The sequence below is a fragment of the Sorex fumeus genome, unplaced genomic scaffold, assembly GCF_029834395.1.
Source record: "Sorex fumeus unplaced genomic scaffold, SorFum_2.1 ptg000020l, whole genome shotgun sequence".
Lineage (NCBI taxonomy): Eukaryota > Metazoa > Chordata > Mammalia > Eulipotyphla > Soricidae > Sorex > Sorex fumeus.
In genome coordinates, this window is record NW_026606077.1 from 14,965,613 (window position 1) to 14,985,650 (window position 20,038).

Here is a 20,038-nt window from a genome sequence, read left to right on the forward strand (position 1 = left end):
CCCACCCTGCCTCTGTGGCAGGGCATTCCCTTTTGTTCTCTCTCTCCTTTTAGGGTGCTGTAGTTTGCAAAAAGAGGCATTGAGTGGCAATCATGTTTGGTCTATAGTCTACTTTCAGCATGCTTCTCCCATCCTGGGAGGATCCTCCCAACACCCTTTATTTGGTGCTCCCTTCTCTATCTGAGCTCCCTTTTCTCTTAGCATGTGTGGCTGGCCTTCAAGTCATGGAGCAAACCTCCTGGTACTAATCTTGGCCACTCTTGGGTATTAGTCTCCTATTTTGTTACTTTATGTTCCCCAGATGAATGCAATCTTTCTATGTCTATCCCTCTCTTTCTGACTCATTTCGCTTAACATGATACTTTCCATGTAGTACCACTTGCATGTAAATTTTATGACTTCATCTTTTCTAACAGCTACATAGTACTCCATTGTGTAGATGTACCAAAGTTTCTTTAACCAGTCATCTGTTCTCGGGCACTCAGGTTTTTTCCATATTCTGGCTATTGTAAACATGTCATCCTTGCGCAGGGGCCATGCTAATTTTCTCTGTATCATTCCAATTTTAGTATATGTGCTGCCGAAGTGAGCACCAGAGATGGCTTTGAAACCCAAACATTTAAAATTTTTTGAATTCCAGGAGCACATGGCCACTTTTGTGGTCACATGACACCTCATACTGTTCATGGAAAGCAAAAAAAATTTATTTAGCATCTGCCAAAGGGGCAGGCAGGGGTGGTGGTGGGAAGATTCAAAGTAATGGTGATGGGAAGGTGCAATGGTGGTGGGATTGGTATTGAAATATTGAATGTAAACTATTAAGAACAACTTTATGAAAAAATTTTTTAAATTAAAATTTTTTTAAGTAATGCATATTTCATGCCTGCTTTAATCAGCTTAATCACTGGATGAATAAATAGCAATACTCCTGTAGCACTGTAGCACTGTCCTCCCGTTATTCATCAATTTGCTCAAGCGGGCCCAGCAACGTCTCCATTGTGAGACTTTTTACTGTTTTTGGCATATCAAGTACATCATGGGTAGCTTGCCAGGCTTTGCCGTGAGGGCGGGATACTCTCGGTAGCTTGCTGGGCTCTCTGAGAGGGGCGGAGTAATCAAACCAAGGTCAGCTGCGTGCAAGGTAAACTTCCTACCCATTGTGCTATTACTCCAGCCCAGCAGTACTCCTACATAAAAAAAAATAAGTAAACCATGCAAAGGACATAAGGAAAAGAGAAAAGCAATATTTCATTCACAAATACATAGTCCAGAGTCCTTAGAAGGATCTTACCTTACGAGGCACAAGATCTGATTTGGGAGTAAAGGTGATTAACAGGGGAAGAAGAGCACAGAGGAGAAGTTAAAGATAAACAGAGGAATGGAAGTGCCTTGGAAGCTGTGTGATGGGTGTAACCCAATAAACCTAAACTCCTTGCAGCAAGGGAGAAAGGACAGAGAAGGAACAAATTAATGTTATCCTACAAACAGACATCAGGGCTGAATTTACACTGGTGATATGGGTGAGTGGGAGAGCCATATATCCAAAACACAGACTCAACAACACTGAAAACATGAGATCTGAGCGTTGCAACCATTGAAACTCTGTAATGTGCTTGTCAAATTGACAGGAGGGGATAGGATAGGGTTTGGTGTGGGAAGAAATATGGGAATACTAGTGGAGGGAAGTTGATACTGGTGGTGGGATTGGTATTGAAATATTATATGATTAAAACTCAACTATCAATTGTAAATCACAGTTTTTTAATAAGAAAAAAGCTAAAAATAAAATCAAAAGCAATTTCTAACAGATCCAAATATGTCAATAACATATTTGTAGTGGGATATGTTAACATATCATTTTTTATCATTGAGTAGATCAATGAGACAGAGCATCAATAAGAAACAAGACCCTAAATGATGAATTAGAAGAAAATAGATTATAGTAATCTACTCTTCACCCAAAGAAAGTCAAAAGTCAAGCCAGTGCTCATGAAACATTCCCCAGGACAGACTATGCTGGGAAAAATTTTAATAATAAAAATAAAAATCATATCAAGTAACTTTTCACACCATGATGCTATGAAAGTAGAAATTAGCGATGGAAACAAAGCTGAGAAAACTTAAACATTTATGTTAAAAGTTCATCCTGGTGCAGCTCCCTGAACATCTAGACCATAGGGCTTGTGCAGGGAAATCCCTGAACCCTGGCCTTGAGGAGGGTGAGCTCTTGCCAGGGGAACCAACGTTCCCTAGCATGGCTAAATGGCCTTGAGACTGCCTGTGGCTGGGGTTTGCAATTACAGAGAGCCAACATCTGTAGTGGCTGTAAATCTTATTGTTCCACCTCAGCATTGGCTCATGAAAATTCTGTGACACCTAGTGACATTCTGTCCCATCTAGTTCATGTAAACATAGAATTCATCTTTGGCTTCCTGTCTCATGATCCACATACAATGCATCCTTTTCTGCCCCTATATAACCACTGTCCTCCCCTAATAAACTTTGTCATCTGATTATGAGCCCATGTGTGTGATTTGTCTCGGTCATGCTGCTTGTGTGAATCTTTGAAAATTTGTTGCCCTCGGTGCCAGGAAACTATCTTATATTCCTGGGGTTCAGTAACCACAGTCTGGCTACACATTTAGAAATGAAACAATATATTGTTCAATTACTATTGAGTATAAGAAGAAATGAAAGAAGAAAAAGATTTCTAGAAGCAATTGTGAATGGAGAGACAAAATTCATAGATTGTGGGATACAACAAAACAACAAAAACAATACTTATGAAGTAATAATAAATAAAGGCCCTCCTGTTGATCATCAATTTGCTCGAGCGGGCCCAGTAACGTCTCCATTGGAGACTTTGTTGTTACTGTGTTTGGCATATCGAATACGTCACGGGCAGCTTGCCAGGCTCTGCCCTGCGGGCGAGATACTCTTGGTAGCTTGCCGGGCTCTCCAAGAGGGGCGGAGGAATCGAACTCGGGTCGGCCATGTTGACTGCATGCAAGGCAAACGCCCTACCGCTGTGCTATTGCTCCAGCCCGGCTTGCACACAGTAACAACTTATGAAGTAATTCATGGAAATACAAGTTTATATCAGGAAACAGAAATCTCCATCAACTCTATGACACATTTTGAGAAACTAGGAAAGAACAGCAAATAAATTCCAAAGTACATCACTTGATCACTTGATACCCCGTTACTCATCGATTTACTCGAGCGGGTGCCAGTAACGTCTCCATACATCCCTGTTGCGTGCTAGCATAGCCCAATGGCATCTGTTCATTCTAGGAACATGCAGAGCCTCAAACCGATCATTCAGGGTCTTGACGAAGAAGTCTGACCATCTTGTAGGTGGGCGTCCACGCGATCTTTTGATGTCCCGTGGAATCCAGTCAGTAATAGCTCTAGTTCAGTGGTTATCTCTAAACCTCATTACGTGTCCAGTCCATCTGATTTTTGATGCCTTGGCAAATGAGACAGCGTCCCTGATTCTTGAGCATTGACGGAGATCGGAACTCCGGATTCTATCTCTCATTTGAGTGAAGCGTGATACTCCAAGCATAGCTCTTTTGATTCCTCTTTGAGAGACCCGAATAGCGTTCTCATCCTGTTTTCGTAGGGCCCAGGTATCTGAGGCATATGTTAATGCAGGAAGAACAGTGGAATCAAAGAGATGTGCTTGGAGCTGGAGGTTCTTTGTCCTCTTAGTTATTTCTTTAATGCTCTTGAAGGCATTCCAAGCTGCTCTCTTCCTCCTGTGTAACTCAGGTGCCAGGTCATTCATTATGTTGATTTCTCGACCTAGGTATATATAACTGTTGCATTTGGAGATGGTGGTTCCATTGAGAGTGAATGGAACATTAGGAACAAGACTGTTTCTCATGAACATTGTCTTTGTGAGATTCAGTTGTAATCCGACCTTTCCACACTCACAGTCGAAGTCGGTTAGCATTTGTGCCATTTGGCTGATGTTTGGTGTTATTAGAACAATGTCATCAGCAAAGCGGAGGTGGTGTAGTTGCCGACCATCTATCTTCACTCCCATTCCTTCCCATTCCAGTCATTGCATGATGTTCTCGAGGGTGGCACTGAAGAGTTTTGGTGAAATGGTATCACCCTGCCGAACTCCTCTCTTGACATGGATGATTACTTCTTTGTAGAATGGTGAGATCCTGGTAGTGAATCCATAATAGAGCTCACAGAGTATCCTGATGTATTGAGTTTGTACACCCTGATTGGCTAGGGCTTCGATGATCGCTTCCATGTCAACAGAATCAAAGGCCTTCTTTAAATCAATAAACATTAGAGCAGCATCTTGAACTCCTGAGAAACCTCAATGAGCTTGGTTATTGTGTGGATATGGTCGATGGTGCTGAATCCTTTTCGGAACCCGACTTGTTCGCATGGTTGTCCTTCATCTAGTGTTCTGTCAATCCTATTCAGGATAACTCAAGTGAACAGTATGTAGATGACAGACAATAGGCAGATAGGGCGATAGTTGCCAATGTCGTGGATATCTCCCTTCTTGTATAGTAGTACAGTCCTGCTGATTTTCCATTGGGATGGAAACTTGCATTCAGACAGGTAGCATGTGAAGAGCCGAGCCAGTGTATTGATGAGTACTGATGGTAAGTTCTTCAGGTGGTCAGGTCTGACTTTGTCTGGGCCAGGTGCTGTTTGTTTCTTTACCGACGAGATGGCGTGTTGTATTTCGGAAGGGAGAACATTGGGAACAATATATCCATCCTGCAGAATTTGGTATGTGGGCAAGTGGATGTGGCTATTAAAGAGATCTGAGTAGAAGTCATGAATAATCTCCATTGCCCTTCTGGAAGATGTGATAGATCCATCAGAATGTCGGAGGATAGTCATCTTGGTCTTGTAGTTGGTGAAGGACAGGCGGGCATTACGAATGCTTTTCCCGGTTTCTGCCGCATCACATCTACCAGCACTGCTACTCTCCTGTCTTTGAGGTCATCCTTGATCGCTTCTCTGCACTGTTTTGCCAGCTGGGATGTTCGCTTGCAGTTGCCTGAGGCATGTGCCAAGCCATGTTGGCGAATAAGTTCAAGAGTGTTTGAATAAAGGCGTTTTTTTTTGTGGTTATCTCTCTCTTGGCATCCCTCGCACAACGATGGAGGTGCTGAATCGTTTGATTGTATTCTTCGTCAATGTTGTCAATGATGACATCTTCCCATGTTGCCGCAACAGAGCCAAAGAGCTCCCAGTTGGTGGTCGTTCTGGGAGTTCTCTTCTTAAACTTTGCATTTTTTACTCCCCATTCTGTGAGGTAGAATTTTTCACGAAGGAGATGGTGGTCCGATCCCATTTGGAATTTTGGGACAACAGCAACTTTGTTTAGGCAAAACCGCTGATTGAATATGATGTGGTCTATTTCATTGTGGAACCGTCCACCGGGAGACTCCCATGTCCAACGTTTAGATTCAGCCTTTTGGAACTGTGAGTTACCATGGATGGTCTTGGTTGACATGATGAACTCAGACAGTCTTTCACCCCGTTCGTTCCATTCTAGGCCATTGGTCCCGATGTGGAGTTCATCGGCTGATCTTCTTGGTCCTATCTTGGCATTAAAATCACCGACAATGATCTTGTAGAAGGTGTGGTCTTCTTTATAGAACTTCTCCAGCTCCATATGGAACATCTCAATTTCTCCTTCACCATAATTGGATGTTGGTGCATAGACAACAAAGATAGAAACTGCCGGTAGTGAGCCACATCTATTCAAGTGTAATCGAAGTACAAAGAAGGAAATAAAAAAAAAATAAAAATTAATGATATAGAAACAAAAAAATCTATACAAAGCAATAAAAATGCAATTCTTAACAAATTCCAAATTGATCAGAGATGAAAAGTTACAAATTCTTAGAATCAAACATCCTCCAAAGATTGAATGAAATAGAAAATTTGAATAGATGTATCATGAAAAAGGAAATTGACTTATTTAAAATATTCCCAAGAACAAAAATAAAAGTATAGATGGGCTTACTGCTGAGTTCTACTAAACCTGCAAAGAAAAATAATTTTTGATTTTGGGGACAATATCCTGTGGTTCTTAGTGCTTGAAGATCACTCATGGCGGGGGGGCCTCAGGGGATTGAACTTGTACCAGCTACACAAAAGGCAAGCAATATGCAAATCCCAAACTAGGAATCAACTTAGCAAATCAACTTAGCATAGGATATAAAATACCATGTCACTTTTTAAAAAGAAATGGAAGGAAATGGAAAAATATAACATGTTTATAGATTGTTAGAATTAACACTGTCAAATGACCAACATCACTTAATCACTTAATCACTTAATTTCCCGTTAGTCGTCGATTTGCTTGAGCGGGCGCCAGTAACGTCTCCATTTGTCCCTGTCGCGTGCTAGTGTAGCCCAATGGCATCTGTTCGCTCTGGGAACATGAAGGGCCTCAAACTGATCGTTCATGATCCTGACGAAGAAGTCTGACCATCTGGTAGGTGGGCGGCCACGCGGTCTTTTGACATCCCGTGGAATCCAGTCGGTAACAGCTCTAGTCCAGCGGTCATCTTTAAATCTCATTACATGACCAGCCCATCTGATTTTCGACACCTTGGCAAACGAGACAGCGTCCCTGATTCTTGATCGTCGACGGATGTCGAAACTCCGGATTCTTTCTCTCATTTGAGTGAAACGTGACATTCCAAGCATAGCTCTTTCTATTCTTCTTTGGGAGACCTGAATAGCGTTCTCATCCTGTTTGCGTAGGGCCCAGGTCTCTGAGGCATATGTTAATGCAGGAAGAACAGTGGAATCAAAGAGATGTGCCCGGAGCCGGAGGTTCTTCGTCCTCTTAGCTATTTCTTCGACGTTCTTGAAGGCGTTCCAAGCCGCTCTCTTCCTCCTGCGCAGCTCAGGTGCCAGGTCATTTGTCATGTTGACCTCTCGACCTAGGTACACATAGCTGTTGCATTCGGAGATGGTCGTTCCGTTGAGAGCGAATGGGGCATCAGGAACGAGGCTGTTTCTCATAAACATTGTCTTCGTAAGATTCAGCTGTAGTCCTACCTTTCCACACTCACGGTCAAAGTTGGCCAGCATTTGTGCCGCTTGGCTGATGTTTGGTGTTATTAAAACAATGTCATCAGCAAAGTGGAGGTGGTGTAGTTGCCGACCATCTATCTTCACTCCCATTCCTTCCCATTCCAGTGGTCGCATGATGTTCTCGATGGTGGCACTGAAGAGTTTTGGTGAAATGGTATCACCCTGCCGCACCCCTCTCTTGACATCAACGATCACTTCTTTGTAGAACGGTGAGATCCTGGTAGTGAATCCGCAATACAGCTCACGGAGGATCCTGATGTATTGGGCTTGAATGCCCTGATTGCTTGGGCTTCAATGACCGCTTCCGTCTCAACAGAATCAAAGACCTTCTTTAAATCAATGAACGTTAAACAGAGCGGCATCTTGAACTTCCGAGAAACCTCAATGAGCTTGGTTATCGTGTGGATATGGTCGATGGTGCTGAATCCTTTGCGGAACCCGGCTTGCTCGCATGGTTGTCCTTCATCTAGTGTTCTGCGAATCCTATTTAGGATGACTCGAGTGAACAACTTGTAGATGACAGACAATAGGCAGATCGGGCGATAGTTGCCAATGTCATGGATGTCTCCCTTCTTGAACAGTAGTACGGTCCTGCTGGTTTTCCATTGGGACGGAACCTTGCATTCAGACAGGTAGCGAGTGAAGAGCCGAGCCAGTGTATTGATGAGTACTGACGGCAGGTTCTTCAGGTGTTCAGGTCTGACCTTGTCTGGGCCGGGTGCTGTTTGTTTCTTTCCCGATGAAATGGCGTGTCGGATTTCGGAAGGGAGAACATTGGGAATGACATATCCATCCTGTGGAATTTGGTATGTCGGCAAGTGGACATGGCTATCGAAGAGATTTGAGTAGATGTCATGGATAATCTTCTCCGTTGCTGTTCTGGAGGATGTGATGGATCCATCAGGACCTCAGAGGGCAGTCATCTTGGTCTTGTAGTTGGCGAAGGACAGGCGGGCCTTACGAATACTTTTCCCGGCTTCTGCCGCATCTACCAGTACTTCTGCTCTTCTCTCTTTGAGGTCTTCCTTGATCGCATCTCTGCACTGCTTTGTGAGCTTGGATGTTAGATTGAGGTTGCCTGAGGCATGCGCCAAACCACGCTGGTGAATTAGCTCAAGAGTTTTCAAAGATAGGCGATTTTTTGTGGCTATCTCTCTCTTGGCGTTCCTTGCACATTCATGGAGGTGCTGAACCAGTCGATCGTATTCCTCGTCAATGTTGTCAACAATGGCATCTTCACCTGTTGCTGCAATAGTACCAAAGAGTTCCCAGTTGGTGGTCATTCTGGGAGTTCTCTTTTTGAACTTTGCAGCCCTTTCTCCCCGCTCTGTGAAGTAGAATTTCGAACGGGATTGGACCACCGTCTCCTTCGACCAACATACACAAAGAATAATTCAGATCCAATACAAATTCCATCTAAATATCATTGATGCTCTTCAAAGACTTAGAACAAAATACAATTTGTATGATAAATACAAATAGTCAAAGTAATTTTGAGGGAAAAAAAGTATTTCATTTCTTGACTTAAAATTATACTCTAAAGCTATATTAGCCAAAATTGTGTGGTCCTAGAATAGAGACTCTCAGATAAATGTAATAGAATTTAGATTAAACACTCAGATTTATAGAAAGTTAATCTATGACAAAGTACATGGATGCATGAAGTGGAATATATAAATCCTCTTCAAGAAATGGTGGTGAATCATGAAAAACAAAGTCATAAAATTTACTTATAAGTGAATGGAGATGGATAAGGTAAGGTAAAGGCCCTCCCGTTGATCGTCGATTTGCTCGAGCGGGCCCAGTAACGTCTCCATTGGAGACTTTGTTGTTACTGTGTTTGGCATATCGAATACTCTCGGTAGCTTGCCGGGCTCTCCGAGAGGGGCGGAGGAATCGAACTTGGGTCAGCCATGTTGGCCGCTTGTAAGGCGAATGCCCTACCGCTGTGTGTCATGATGAGAGAAATAACTCAAAAGAAGAGAGACAGACATAGAATTATTGCACTTATCTGTGGGATATAAAAAATGGTAATATGAGGGACTGGAGAGACAGCACAGCGGGTAGGGCGTTTGCCTTGCATGCAGGCAACCCGGGTTCGATCCCCAGCATCCCATATGGTCCCCTGAGCACCATCAGGTGTAACTTCTGAGTGCAGAGCCAGGAGTAACCCCTGTGCATCACCAAGTGTGGCCCCAAAAGAAAAAAAATGGTAATATGAGATAAATACCCAAGGACAGTAGAAAGAAGGGCCAGGAAAACTGGTTCATGGATGGAAGTCTGCAAAAAGTAGAAGGGTGGGGGGAGGGCAGAGGGATAGAGAAGGGACCACTAGGAGAATAATAGCTGGAAATAATTATTCTGGACAAGAACTGAGAGCTGAAAGTTGGTAAAGGGATATACATGATACTCTTTCAGTATCTGTATTGGAAACCATAATGCTGAGAGAGAGGGAGAGAGAGAGAGGAGACAGAGAGACAGACAGAAAAAGAGTGCCTGCCACAGAGGCAGGCAGGGTGGCAGTGGGCGGTGGGTGTGGTGGCAAGAGAGAAACTGGGGACATTTGATGGTATGAAATGTACACTGGTGAAGGGATAGGTGCTGGATCATTGAGTGAATGAAACCCAACCACGAACAACTTTGTAACTATGTATCTTGTGATAATTCAATTAAAAAATTTTAGTAAAGAAAAAAATAAATGTACAAATTTGAAAAGTTGAAAAAAAGTGGTGGTGAGAAAACTGGAAGCAAAAACAAATAAATAAAACTATAAACCATTCACAAGTCAATTCAAAGTGGTTTAAAGATTATATCAGAATCCATAAAATATATTGAGCAAATGAGCACAACACTCCAAGATATTAACTTTCAATGATTTTACTTCATTATCAATAGTACCAAAATAAGCCATTGAGACTATATCCAATTATAATTTATGTATGGCAAGTAAAATTTGAGCTAAAAATAAAAAGACATCCATGAATGGGAGAAAATGTTAGCACATAATGCATCATATAAAGGGCTAATATCCAAGTTATATAAGCACTCACAAAACTCAAGAACAGAAAACAATGATCCCATATAAAAAAAAGAGGGAGAAGAAATGGACACTTCTCTATAGAAAATATACAGATGGTCAGTTGACATATTTAAAAGTGTAGATGGTCACATACTATCAGAGAAATAGACATCAAAACAATCTGGCATTGGTGTGCAAGACGTAACACAGTGGGTAAGGTATTTGTCTTGCATGTGCCCAACTCAGTTGAATCCCTAGCAGCATATATGGTTCCCAAGTCCCAAGTAATCCCTGAGCACAGAGCCAGGAGTAAGTCCTGAGCATTGCTATGTGTAACTTGAAAAAAAAAGAAAATAGTCTGGTACCATTCTGTAACAGTGAGAACAATGTGTACCCTGAGAAAGCACAGGGTAGGTGATAATAGGTGATAAAAGAATATTTTATTGAGTGTTGGTGGGAATGTCATCTAGCCCAGCTCTTATGGAAAAGATCATTTTTTTCTTAAAAAAAATTCTCATATGACCCAGCCATTCCACTTCTTGGCATATAACTCAAAATAAAAAAAATTAATTTGAAAAGATATATGCACACTTTTGTTTATAGAAATTTGTAGTAAAAAGGCCTGGATATGGAAAGAATCAAAACCCCCAACAACAAATGAATAAAGATCATATGTAATATGTTGGATAACATTGGGTTGTCCTTGCTCTTCCTGCAGGGAGCTTAAGATTTATTGAGTTGTCCTCCCATTGTTCATCGATTTGCTTGAGCGGGCCCAGTAACATCTCCATTTTTTGAGACTTGTTGTTACTGTGTTTGGCAAATTGAATACGTCACGGGTAGCTTGTCAGGCTTTGCTATGCAGGCGAGATACTCTCGGTAGCTTGCCGGGCTCCCCGAGAGGGGCAGAGGAATCGAACCTGGCTTGGCCAGGCTGCCCTGGTTCGGCCAAGGCAAACGCCCTACCGCTGTGCTATTGCTCCAGCCCTTATTGAGTTACTCCCACAATAATGCCCCTGAGGCACACTCAATTCCATCAAGCACTGATAATTCTATATTGCTTTCTTTTTCCTTTTTGTCATTTGCGTGGTTTAGCGATGTCCATTTTGTATAGACAAAGGAGGACAGTTCACAATATGCTTTGTAACACGGGAGTTAACTGACTCCAAAATAATATTTACTCCTGGGCATCCATATTTACTTGACTTAAGCCTCAGTTGCCCTTTGTTCGACTCTAAAAGCACTCCAAAAGCTGGGTTCCAATGAAGAAACTGGATGAGCCCAGGGCAAACTGTATTGAAAGGTCACAAACTATGCACCATAAATATAGTAAGTTAAGAGAATGGTCACAGAACAAATTCTGTCACGACCTAAATATAAATAACTGAATAAGGACCCTGCTGGAATTAGGAAAGACTAACCTGACCTGAGGACTGTGGTCTGCAGTATATAGAAAGATGTCCCCATGAAGATCTAACCTTTAAGCTTAATATATATCTTACTGTGTTCATACAAAATGGCTAGGAATATTATAAGTAAATTTACTATGATTGTTTAAATGGATTACTAGCTTAGGAAAGGAGAAAACGATACACCGCCCTTGAGCAGATGTCCTAATAATCTGGAGTACTGAATCCTCACATGAGATTTTGTCCTTGAATTAATCTCCTAGAACTTCCCTGAAGGAGTGACTTTATCTCTGTTTATTGTTAGTACTCATCAATACACTGGCTTGGCTTCAGACATGCTACCTGTCTGAATGCAAGGTTCCGTCCCAATGGAAAACCAGCAGGACCATTCTGTTGTACAAGAAGGGAGACATGGGAGACATCCATGACATCGGCAACTATTGCCTGATCTGCCTGTTGTCCATTGTCTGCAAGTTGTTCACTCGAGTCATCCTGAATAGGATTGGCAAAACATTAGATGAAGGACAACCATGCGAGCAAGCCAGGTTCTGCAAAGGATTCAGCACGATCGACCATATCCACACGGTGACTGAGCTCTTTGAGGTTTCTCAAGGGTTCAAGATGTCACTCTGTCTAACATTCATCAATTTAAAGAAGGCCTTTGATTCTGTTGAGATGGAAGCGGTCATCAAAGTCCTCGCCGAACAGAGCATTCAAACTCAGTACATCAGGATCCTCCTTGAGCTGTATTACGGATTCACCACCAGGATCTCACCATTCTACAAGGAAGTGATCATGGACGTAAAGAGAGGATTTGGCAGGATAATACCATTTCACCAAAACTCTTCAGTGCCACCCTCCAGAACATCATACAATGACTGTAATGGGAAGGAATGGGAGTGAAGATAGATGGTCGGCAACTACACCACCTCCACTTCAATGATGACATATTTCTAATAACAAAAAAAGGGGACCTGGCCTGTGCTCAATTGATAGAGTGTATGCCTTGGTGTATAAGGCCCTGAGTTTAATTCTCATGGACACCCCATCCTTCCAAGAGACTACCAGTGTAGCCCCAGGGGGCTCTAACCACTACCTAGTGTGAAAAGAAGAGGAAAAGAAAAATGAGAGCCAAATTCTAGACTCAAGTATGCAGTGAATGAAAGGGAAAATGTAATAGCTTCTAACAGCATTTCAAATCAGGCAGAGAAAAGAACCTAAAGGCAGATCTCTTGAAATTATTTCTTCACGGAGAAAAATAATATCAGAATGTTAGAGTTAAGAAAGCAGATGCTAGTTATGAATAGGATAAATTTAAACAATATTCTCCTGAGATTCCCAGAAAGAGAAGATAGAACAGGGCAGAAAATATTTTTAATTATTAAGAAATATGATATTTAGTATATATATAGTATATGTAACCCTAGAAAATGGAGTTTTTGCATCAGCAAAGCATCATCAATACACTGGCTTGGCTCATTCTTTTCTTCGCTTATGACTTCTCTTGAAAACTCTTACCATATATTTAACACCCTATTTTAAAGAAGAACTATTTTTTTCTTTATGGAATATAAATTTATTTCTTTTCTAGGAACTGTCATTTAATAACCCAAATTGCCAGATTTATAACTATAATAATTGATTTTTAATTTGCTTTGTTTTCAAAACCTTGATAACAATTTCATACTATAATTATAGGGAAAGGTACATAGGTCACCATTTCTCCCCTTTTAACAAGGAGATCCTGCAGAAATTTTTGTATATATTTTATATTTCGTGTCTCTAAGTTATTAGTTTTAAGCACACACACAATTCCAATTCTGTATATTCAATCAAACAAAAAAAGAACATTAATGTGAACAGATTTATGTGATTGTTTCCTATGCAATAAATACCTAGAAGTGGAATTGCAGGAGTATATAGAAGTTTTTTAATTTTTGAGGAAGTTTCATATGATTTTTCTTAATCATTATTACAATTTACATACCCCAACAGTTCAGCAAATGGTATTTTGGAGTTGATATTTGTACACAGATATGCTTATTGTTTTTTAAGATATCTGCTTCTAAATCATTTTAACTTAGAGACCTAGAAATACATCTACATGAATTTGGATGTGTGTGTGTACATGTGTGCATGTATACATGTATATTGGGTTCTCAAGCTATTTTATCACAATATGATAGAATATTAAATGCTATTGAACAATACAGATAGGAGAAGCACAAAAATGCATTTAGTTTCTTTAATGTCCCTGGATATAAAAATAACAGAAATTAAAATACTGTTAGAACACAGCATGTTCTAAATACGATCTATCTTATCAGAGGGGATTTCTATTGGCACACAAATGTGAACCAAACCATGCACAGGAGAGAATCCTCTGTGAATGGAAGGGATTTCACTAGTCCATACACCAAACTCTGAAAACTAGAGTGACATGCCAGCCCTTTTGTGAGGCACGTAACAAGCTCAATACATTCTATAGTGCTTATAATAGAGATGGCTATGAAAAGGTTTATGTTCTAAAAACATCTCTCAGTGGCCAAGATTTCTTTGTGTTTCAATGACTGTTTAGGTCATAATCACACTTTTCACTTAATCATAAAATTAGTTCTGGTATTTCATGACACTTCTGGCCTAGATACAAAAGTTATCAGTTTGAATTTTTTTTTGAAGTTTGAATTTTTTAAGTTTGGTTTTTTAGTATTCAAAAGTTTGATTATGAACTTTAAGTTTTTCTCCACCTTCTAACTCAAGATTTTTTTTTAAAAATCACAGTGAGATACAGTTACAAAGTTACAGTTACAAAGTTGTTCATGATTGGGTTTTAGTTATACAATGTTCCAACACCCATCTCTTCACCATTATACATTTCCCACCAAAAATGTCCGGTTTCTCTCCAGCCATCTCACCACCCCCAGACTCCCACCTACCCCTATAACAGGCATTTTCTTTCTCTCTCTCTCTCTCTCTCTCTCTCTCTCTCTCTCTCTCCTCTCTCTCTCTTTCTCTCTCTCTCTTCTTTCTCTCTCACCTTTTGGGCATTATAGTTTGCAATACTGATACTGAAAGGTTATTATGTACATCCCTTTATCTACTTTCAACACTCAGTTCTTGTCCAGAGCAATCATTTCCAACTATTGACATAGTCAGTGGAGTATGCCGATGGGCACTGGGGCAGATAAGACCCGACCTTGCAAAGCGGTCCTAAAGTGAAGCCCTGCAGAAGGGAGTATCTGGGCAAAGTTGGCAAGAACAGGGTGTCAGCATCAGGTGTCCAGCCTTGAGCCTCACTTGACCTCCTAATCACATGTGCCCAAGACACAGAAACTGTCAAATACACTTAGCAAGCCATTGTAACTGCAGCATCTAGCCTTGATTGAGATTGGACCAGGACAAAGCCGAATAGCAAAAGTGATAGGCCAACAATGCTGAACTTTATGTGATTGGACCTTTCTGTAAGCCAAGTTGTTTTAGTAGAGCTTCCCTGGAAGGAAGGGAAGGGCTTTACGTGTATGTTGATTGTGCTATCTGACCTAGGTGTTACTGCTACCCTCAATCGTTGGAGGGTGGGCTCTAGACTAGGCTGCAAGACTGAGCGCAGTGAGAGTGGCATGATGAGGGACAGGAGACAGAAATGAGGGGCAGTGTGAGGCTGGAATGGGGTGTGCAGTGAGACTGGAATAGTTGTGCAGGGAGATTGGGATAAACAGCGGGATGCAGCTTGGAATAAATGGTGACTGATCACCAACCAGCTTGGCGACCCTATTTCCTCCTTCATGTGTCTGTTGGCAATGGTTGCAGGCTGTGGTGGGAAAGCGGCTCATGGCCACTGAACACACATGGCAAAAGAGCAGTCACACTTATTTATTGTGTATTCAATACACACTGGTCATATGGAAGCTCAATTTGTAGTTTTTTGAGCAATATCCAAATTGTTTTCCAAAAAGGCTGGATCAGTCACCAGTCCCTCCTACAATAGTTGTCTCTTTCTCCCTGAACGCACCAGTACTGGTTGTTCTTGGGTTTTTTTTTTTTTTTATGTGTCTGTGGTGTGAGATAGTATCTCGTTATTGTTTTGGCTTGCATTTCTCTGATGATTAATGATTAGAGCATTTTTTCATGTGCTTTTTGGCCATCTGAATTTTCTTTGAGGAAGTTTCTGTTCTCCCCATTTTTGATGGGGTTGGATTTTTTTTCTCGTAAAGTTCTACCAGTTCCTTGTTATCTTTAATGTTAACTCCTTATCAGATGGGTTTGGGTAAATAATTTTTCCCATTCTGTGGACTTTTATATCTTGGTCACTGGTCCCCATTTCTTTCCAACTCAAATCATTTTTTTTAAATGTAGGAGTACTGCTATTTATTTAGCCACTGATTAGCTGATTGAATTGGGCATGAACTCCACCTTACTTTTTTTTAATTCTTTTTTTTGGTAATTTTATTTATTGAATCACTGTGAGAGCAGTTACGAAGCTTTCGGGTTTAATTCTCGGTCATACAATGAAACACCCGTACCTTCACCAGTGCCCATTCTCCACCCCCCAAAACCCCAGTATACCCCCATCCCTTGCCCTCCCCCTACCTATAGGGCAGGTGATTTCCACATTACTCTCTCTCTACTTTGATTACATTCAATATTTTGACACCAGACCCACCATTATTATTTGGGATTTTACCCCAACACTCAGATCTGCTGAAAAGGCAACAGTAGACAATTTGTTTTCTATTGCTGGTTAAGAATAACATATGATGTCACGTGGCTGCAGTAGTGGCCGCGCAATTTTGAAATTCTGAAATTTTAACAATTAAATCTGTAGGGATTTCTGCCAAAACCTGTTGGGTTCCGAGATTTGTTACTGAGTCTTTGGGATAATGGCTGTTAAGGAGTTTGATCAGGAGCCAGAGAGGCCGTTCATGGGCGACGACTTGGGGTCTCGTTGGGATGGGGAGGAAAGGGCCGGCTCCACGCCCATCCTGTGAGGCCCCATGTGTCTCGTCACTGAGGGCTTAAACCTGACTGTCCAATGGCCTCTGGAGGATGGCAGCCACCGAGCCGCCTAGGGGGAGCGGCAGAGGGACAGTACCCTTTCCTCCGTGGGGTGGCCTGGCGACAGTAACCTACTGTGGGGTCTGGATGCATTTATGCCAAAAGCCTCTGGGTTTCTAGATTTGTTTCTGAGTCTCTGGGATCATGGCCGTTAATCAGCTTGATCAGGAGCCATAGAGGCTGTTCGTGGGCGGCGACTTGGGGTATTGTTGGGGTGGGGAGAAAAGGGCCGGCTCCACCCCTATCCCGTGAGGCCCCTTGTGTCTGGTCACTGTGAGCCCAGACTGTCCAGTGGCCTCTGGAGGATGGCGGCCACCGGGTTGCCAGGGGGAACAGGCCAAGGCACGAAACCTATTCCCACCTGGGTTAGCCCAGTGCCGGTAACCTACTGCAGGGACCAGACGCATTTCTGCCAACAGCTGCTGGGTTTCTAGATTTCTAAGTCTCTGGGATCATGGCCATTAATCAGCTTGATCAAGGAGCCAGAGAGGCTGTTTGTGGGCGATGACTTGGGGTCTTGTTGGGGTGGGGAGGAAAGGACCAGTTCCACCCCCATCCCGTGAGGCCCCGCATGTCTTGTCACTGAGAGCCCAAACCCGATTGTCCAGTGGCCTCTGGAGGATGGTGGCCACCAGGCCACCAGGAGGAACAGGCCAAGGCACGAAATATATTCCCACCTGGGGTGGCCCAGTGCCGGTAACCTACTGCAGGGATGGACGCATTTCTGCCAAAAGCAGTTAGGTTTTGAGATTTGTTTCTGAGTCTCTGGGATCATGGCCATTAAGCAGTTAGATCAGGAACCAGAGAGGCCATGCCTCCAATTATATAGCTGAGCCCAAGGTGGTTTGTGGGTGTGTCTCCTACATACCTAACTTTTGGCCGTTTCCTTTCTTGGTAAACTTTGCCCCACATTTTTGGGATCTGGCCAAAGGGACAACAGCAATTTTGGGGTATCTGGAAGTTTGAAGGCACCATCAGGCTGCTGATGCACTTGCCTCACAGGTCCAGATTGACCTGCTGGCAGCACCATACCTACTCAGATCATTTTTAATGAGTCTTTTTTCTTTTTTTTTTTTCAAATCTCAGTCTTCAAAATTTTTCAGTCTCATTTTTTTTGTCCTGACAATTCCTTCTCTTCTTTCTCTTTTGCTTTGTCCATTTTGACCTTTAACAGAAGTTGATGATCAGCTTCCGAGGTTAGTGATGAAGCTCTGGACCTGGGCCTTTGCTTACATGGTGGTGTCTGTGTGGAGTGTGTCTGTGTGGCTACTGGAGCTTCCAGCAGTATGGGAGGGGAGGAGTGGGGCTAGGCTGCTGCGTCCATTCAAACACTTCCCTGATCATATCTTGCCTTAAAGACAAATGGATACCTGGATAGCTTATAAATTTTTTAATTTTCATTTTTATTAGTGAAACACCATGAGGTACAGTTGTAGATTTACAAATTTTTGTGCTTGGGTTTCAATTATACAATGATCAAATACCCATCCCTCCACCAGTGCCCATTTTCCACCACCATGGATAATATCCCTCCCACCCCCATCCCCCCACCCCACCCTGCCTCTGTGGCAGGGCATTCCCTTTTGTTCTCTCTCTCCTTTCTGCATAAGACGCATTGAGTGTCAAACATGTTCAGTCCATAGTCTACTTTCAACATGCATCTCCCCTCCTGGGAGGATCCACCGAACAACCTTTATTTGGTGCTCCCTTCTCTATCTGAGCTGCCCTTTCCCCTAGAATACCCAGCTGGCCTCTAAGCTATGGAGTAATCCTCCTGGTGCTGATCTCAGATAGCTTATAATTTTTTAAAATTTTCATTTATAGTGTGCTGTTAGAACTGGCACCTATCGGGGCTGGAGTGACAGTACAGTGGGTAGGGCGTTTGCCTTGCAGGCGGCTGACCCTGGTTCGATTCCTAGCATCCCATAATAGTTCCCCAACACTGCCAGGAGTAATTCCTGAGGCAGAGCCAGGAGAAACCCCTGAGCATCACTGGGTGTGACCCAAAAAAACGCAAAAAAAAAAATCACTTCATTTGTATCACTTGCCACCCTGTTGTTCATCCATTTGCTCGAGTGGGCACCAGTAATGTCTCTATTCGTCCCTGTCAAGTGCTAGTGTAGCCCAATGGAGTCTGCTCGCTCTGGGAACACGAAGAGCATCGAACCATTTGTTCAGGGTCTTCACAAAGAAGTCTGACCATCTTGTAAATTGATCTGCACTTGCACCATCAGGTCCTTGATGGATGCTTCTGATGCCAGCATACATGCGTTGAAAATATAAACAGTCATTTAGTCCTTCTTTGTTTTGGCAGCCTAGTTTGGCCCTGAGATTTTAGCAGTATCTTCTTACTTGTCCTTCCCTACGCTGCTGTATTGGGGGCTCTTTCAGGGTCAGGGGAATGAGGCCTGTTATTGTTACTATTTTTGGTATATCAAATATGCCACGGATAGCTTGGCAGACTCTGCCACGTGGGCGGGATACTCTAGGTATCTTTTTTTTTCATTTCATTTCATTTTATTTTTTTAAAATTTTTATTAGTGAAACACCATGAGGTACAGTTGTAGACTTACAACTCTAGGTATCTTTCCGGGCTCTCCAAGAGGAGAAGGGGAGGAACCGAAGAGAGACGCAGGAAAAACTGTCTCTCTTCTGGGAGCATTGTTTTATAGTCTCTGGATCTTGGCCTTTGACGAGATTACATGGCACCGGGGGCAGTTTGTGGGTGTGACTGCCTAGCTTCTGGAAAACAGGGGATCTGGGTGGAGGAGGCCCAGTACCGATCCAAGCAGACTTGGAAATCTCAGCGGGTCCCACATACCTGTGTTTCTCTGTCAGTTCATGCGTGAGGCTTGTCCAAACATGTGGAGAGTGGCCTTGACCATGGTTGTGGCTGGGGTACTGGAGGTTTTCGGCTGCTGGGGCTCTGCTTGGGGCGGGGAGGGAAACTCAACCCGCCTCTGAGAGGGCCCTGGTGAAGATAGCATAGCGTGGGGGCAGGAGATTCCGTATTACACTCTTCCGGGAGCTTTGTTTTATAGTCTCTGGATCTTGGCCGTTAATGAGATTACATGGCGCCAGGGGCAGAATCTCCATTCTGAACTCCTGATGGAGGAGTATCCCTGGAAAAAGAAGTTGTGGGTAAAGACCTACTGCAAGGGTTTCTTCACTTCACCAATTCGTTTTTATGTTGTTGTTTTCTTTATTTGCATTGCCAAGGACTGAACATGCAAGGCACACATATCATTTCTAAACCACATCCGCAGCTCATTTTCACACACCAAATTTAGGTGAGCTCCCAGCTCCCAGGTTCTTTCCAAGAGGTCTAGAATGTGAGCTTGGATTAGTTTCTGCTACAGAATCTCTGAAAGCCAAATTTAACTTTCCCACATTTACATGATTAAAATATTTCCTTTTTCTGAAAAGACATTTCATGTTCTCCCTGATTCAATCACTAGCATGG

The 20,038-nt window shown here is 42.5% G+C and overlaps 1 protein-coding gene and 1 pseudogene across 1 annotated transcript in view; both read right to left on the reverse strand.

Annotated features, from left to right (window-relative positions):
* Positions 1 to 19,463, reverse strand: part of LOC130022732 (histone H2A.V) — a 129,294-nt gene extending 109,831 nt beyond the window's left edge. The window contains exon 1 of the mRNA XM_056113543.1: positions 19,458 to 19,463. Coding sequence (XP_055969518.1) covers positions 19,458 to 19,460 — 3 coding nt within the window. The 5' untranslated portion in view covers positions 19,461 to 19,463. The remainder of the gene's footprint in view (positions 1 to 19,457) is intronic.
* On the reverse strand, positions 495 to 593 carry LOC130022759 (uncharacterized; annotated as a pseudogene).
* Positions 19,464 to 20,038: the final 575 nt, after the last annotated feature.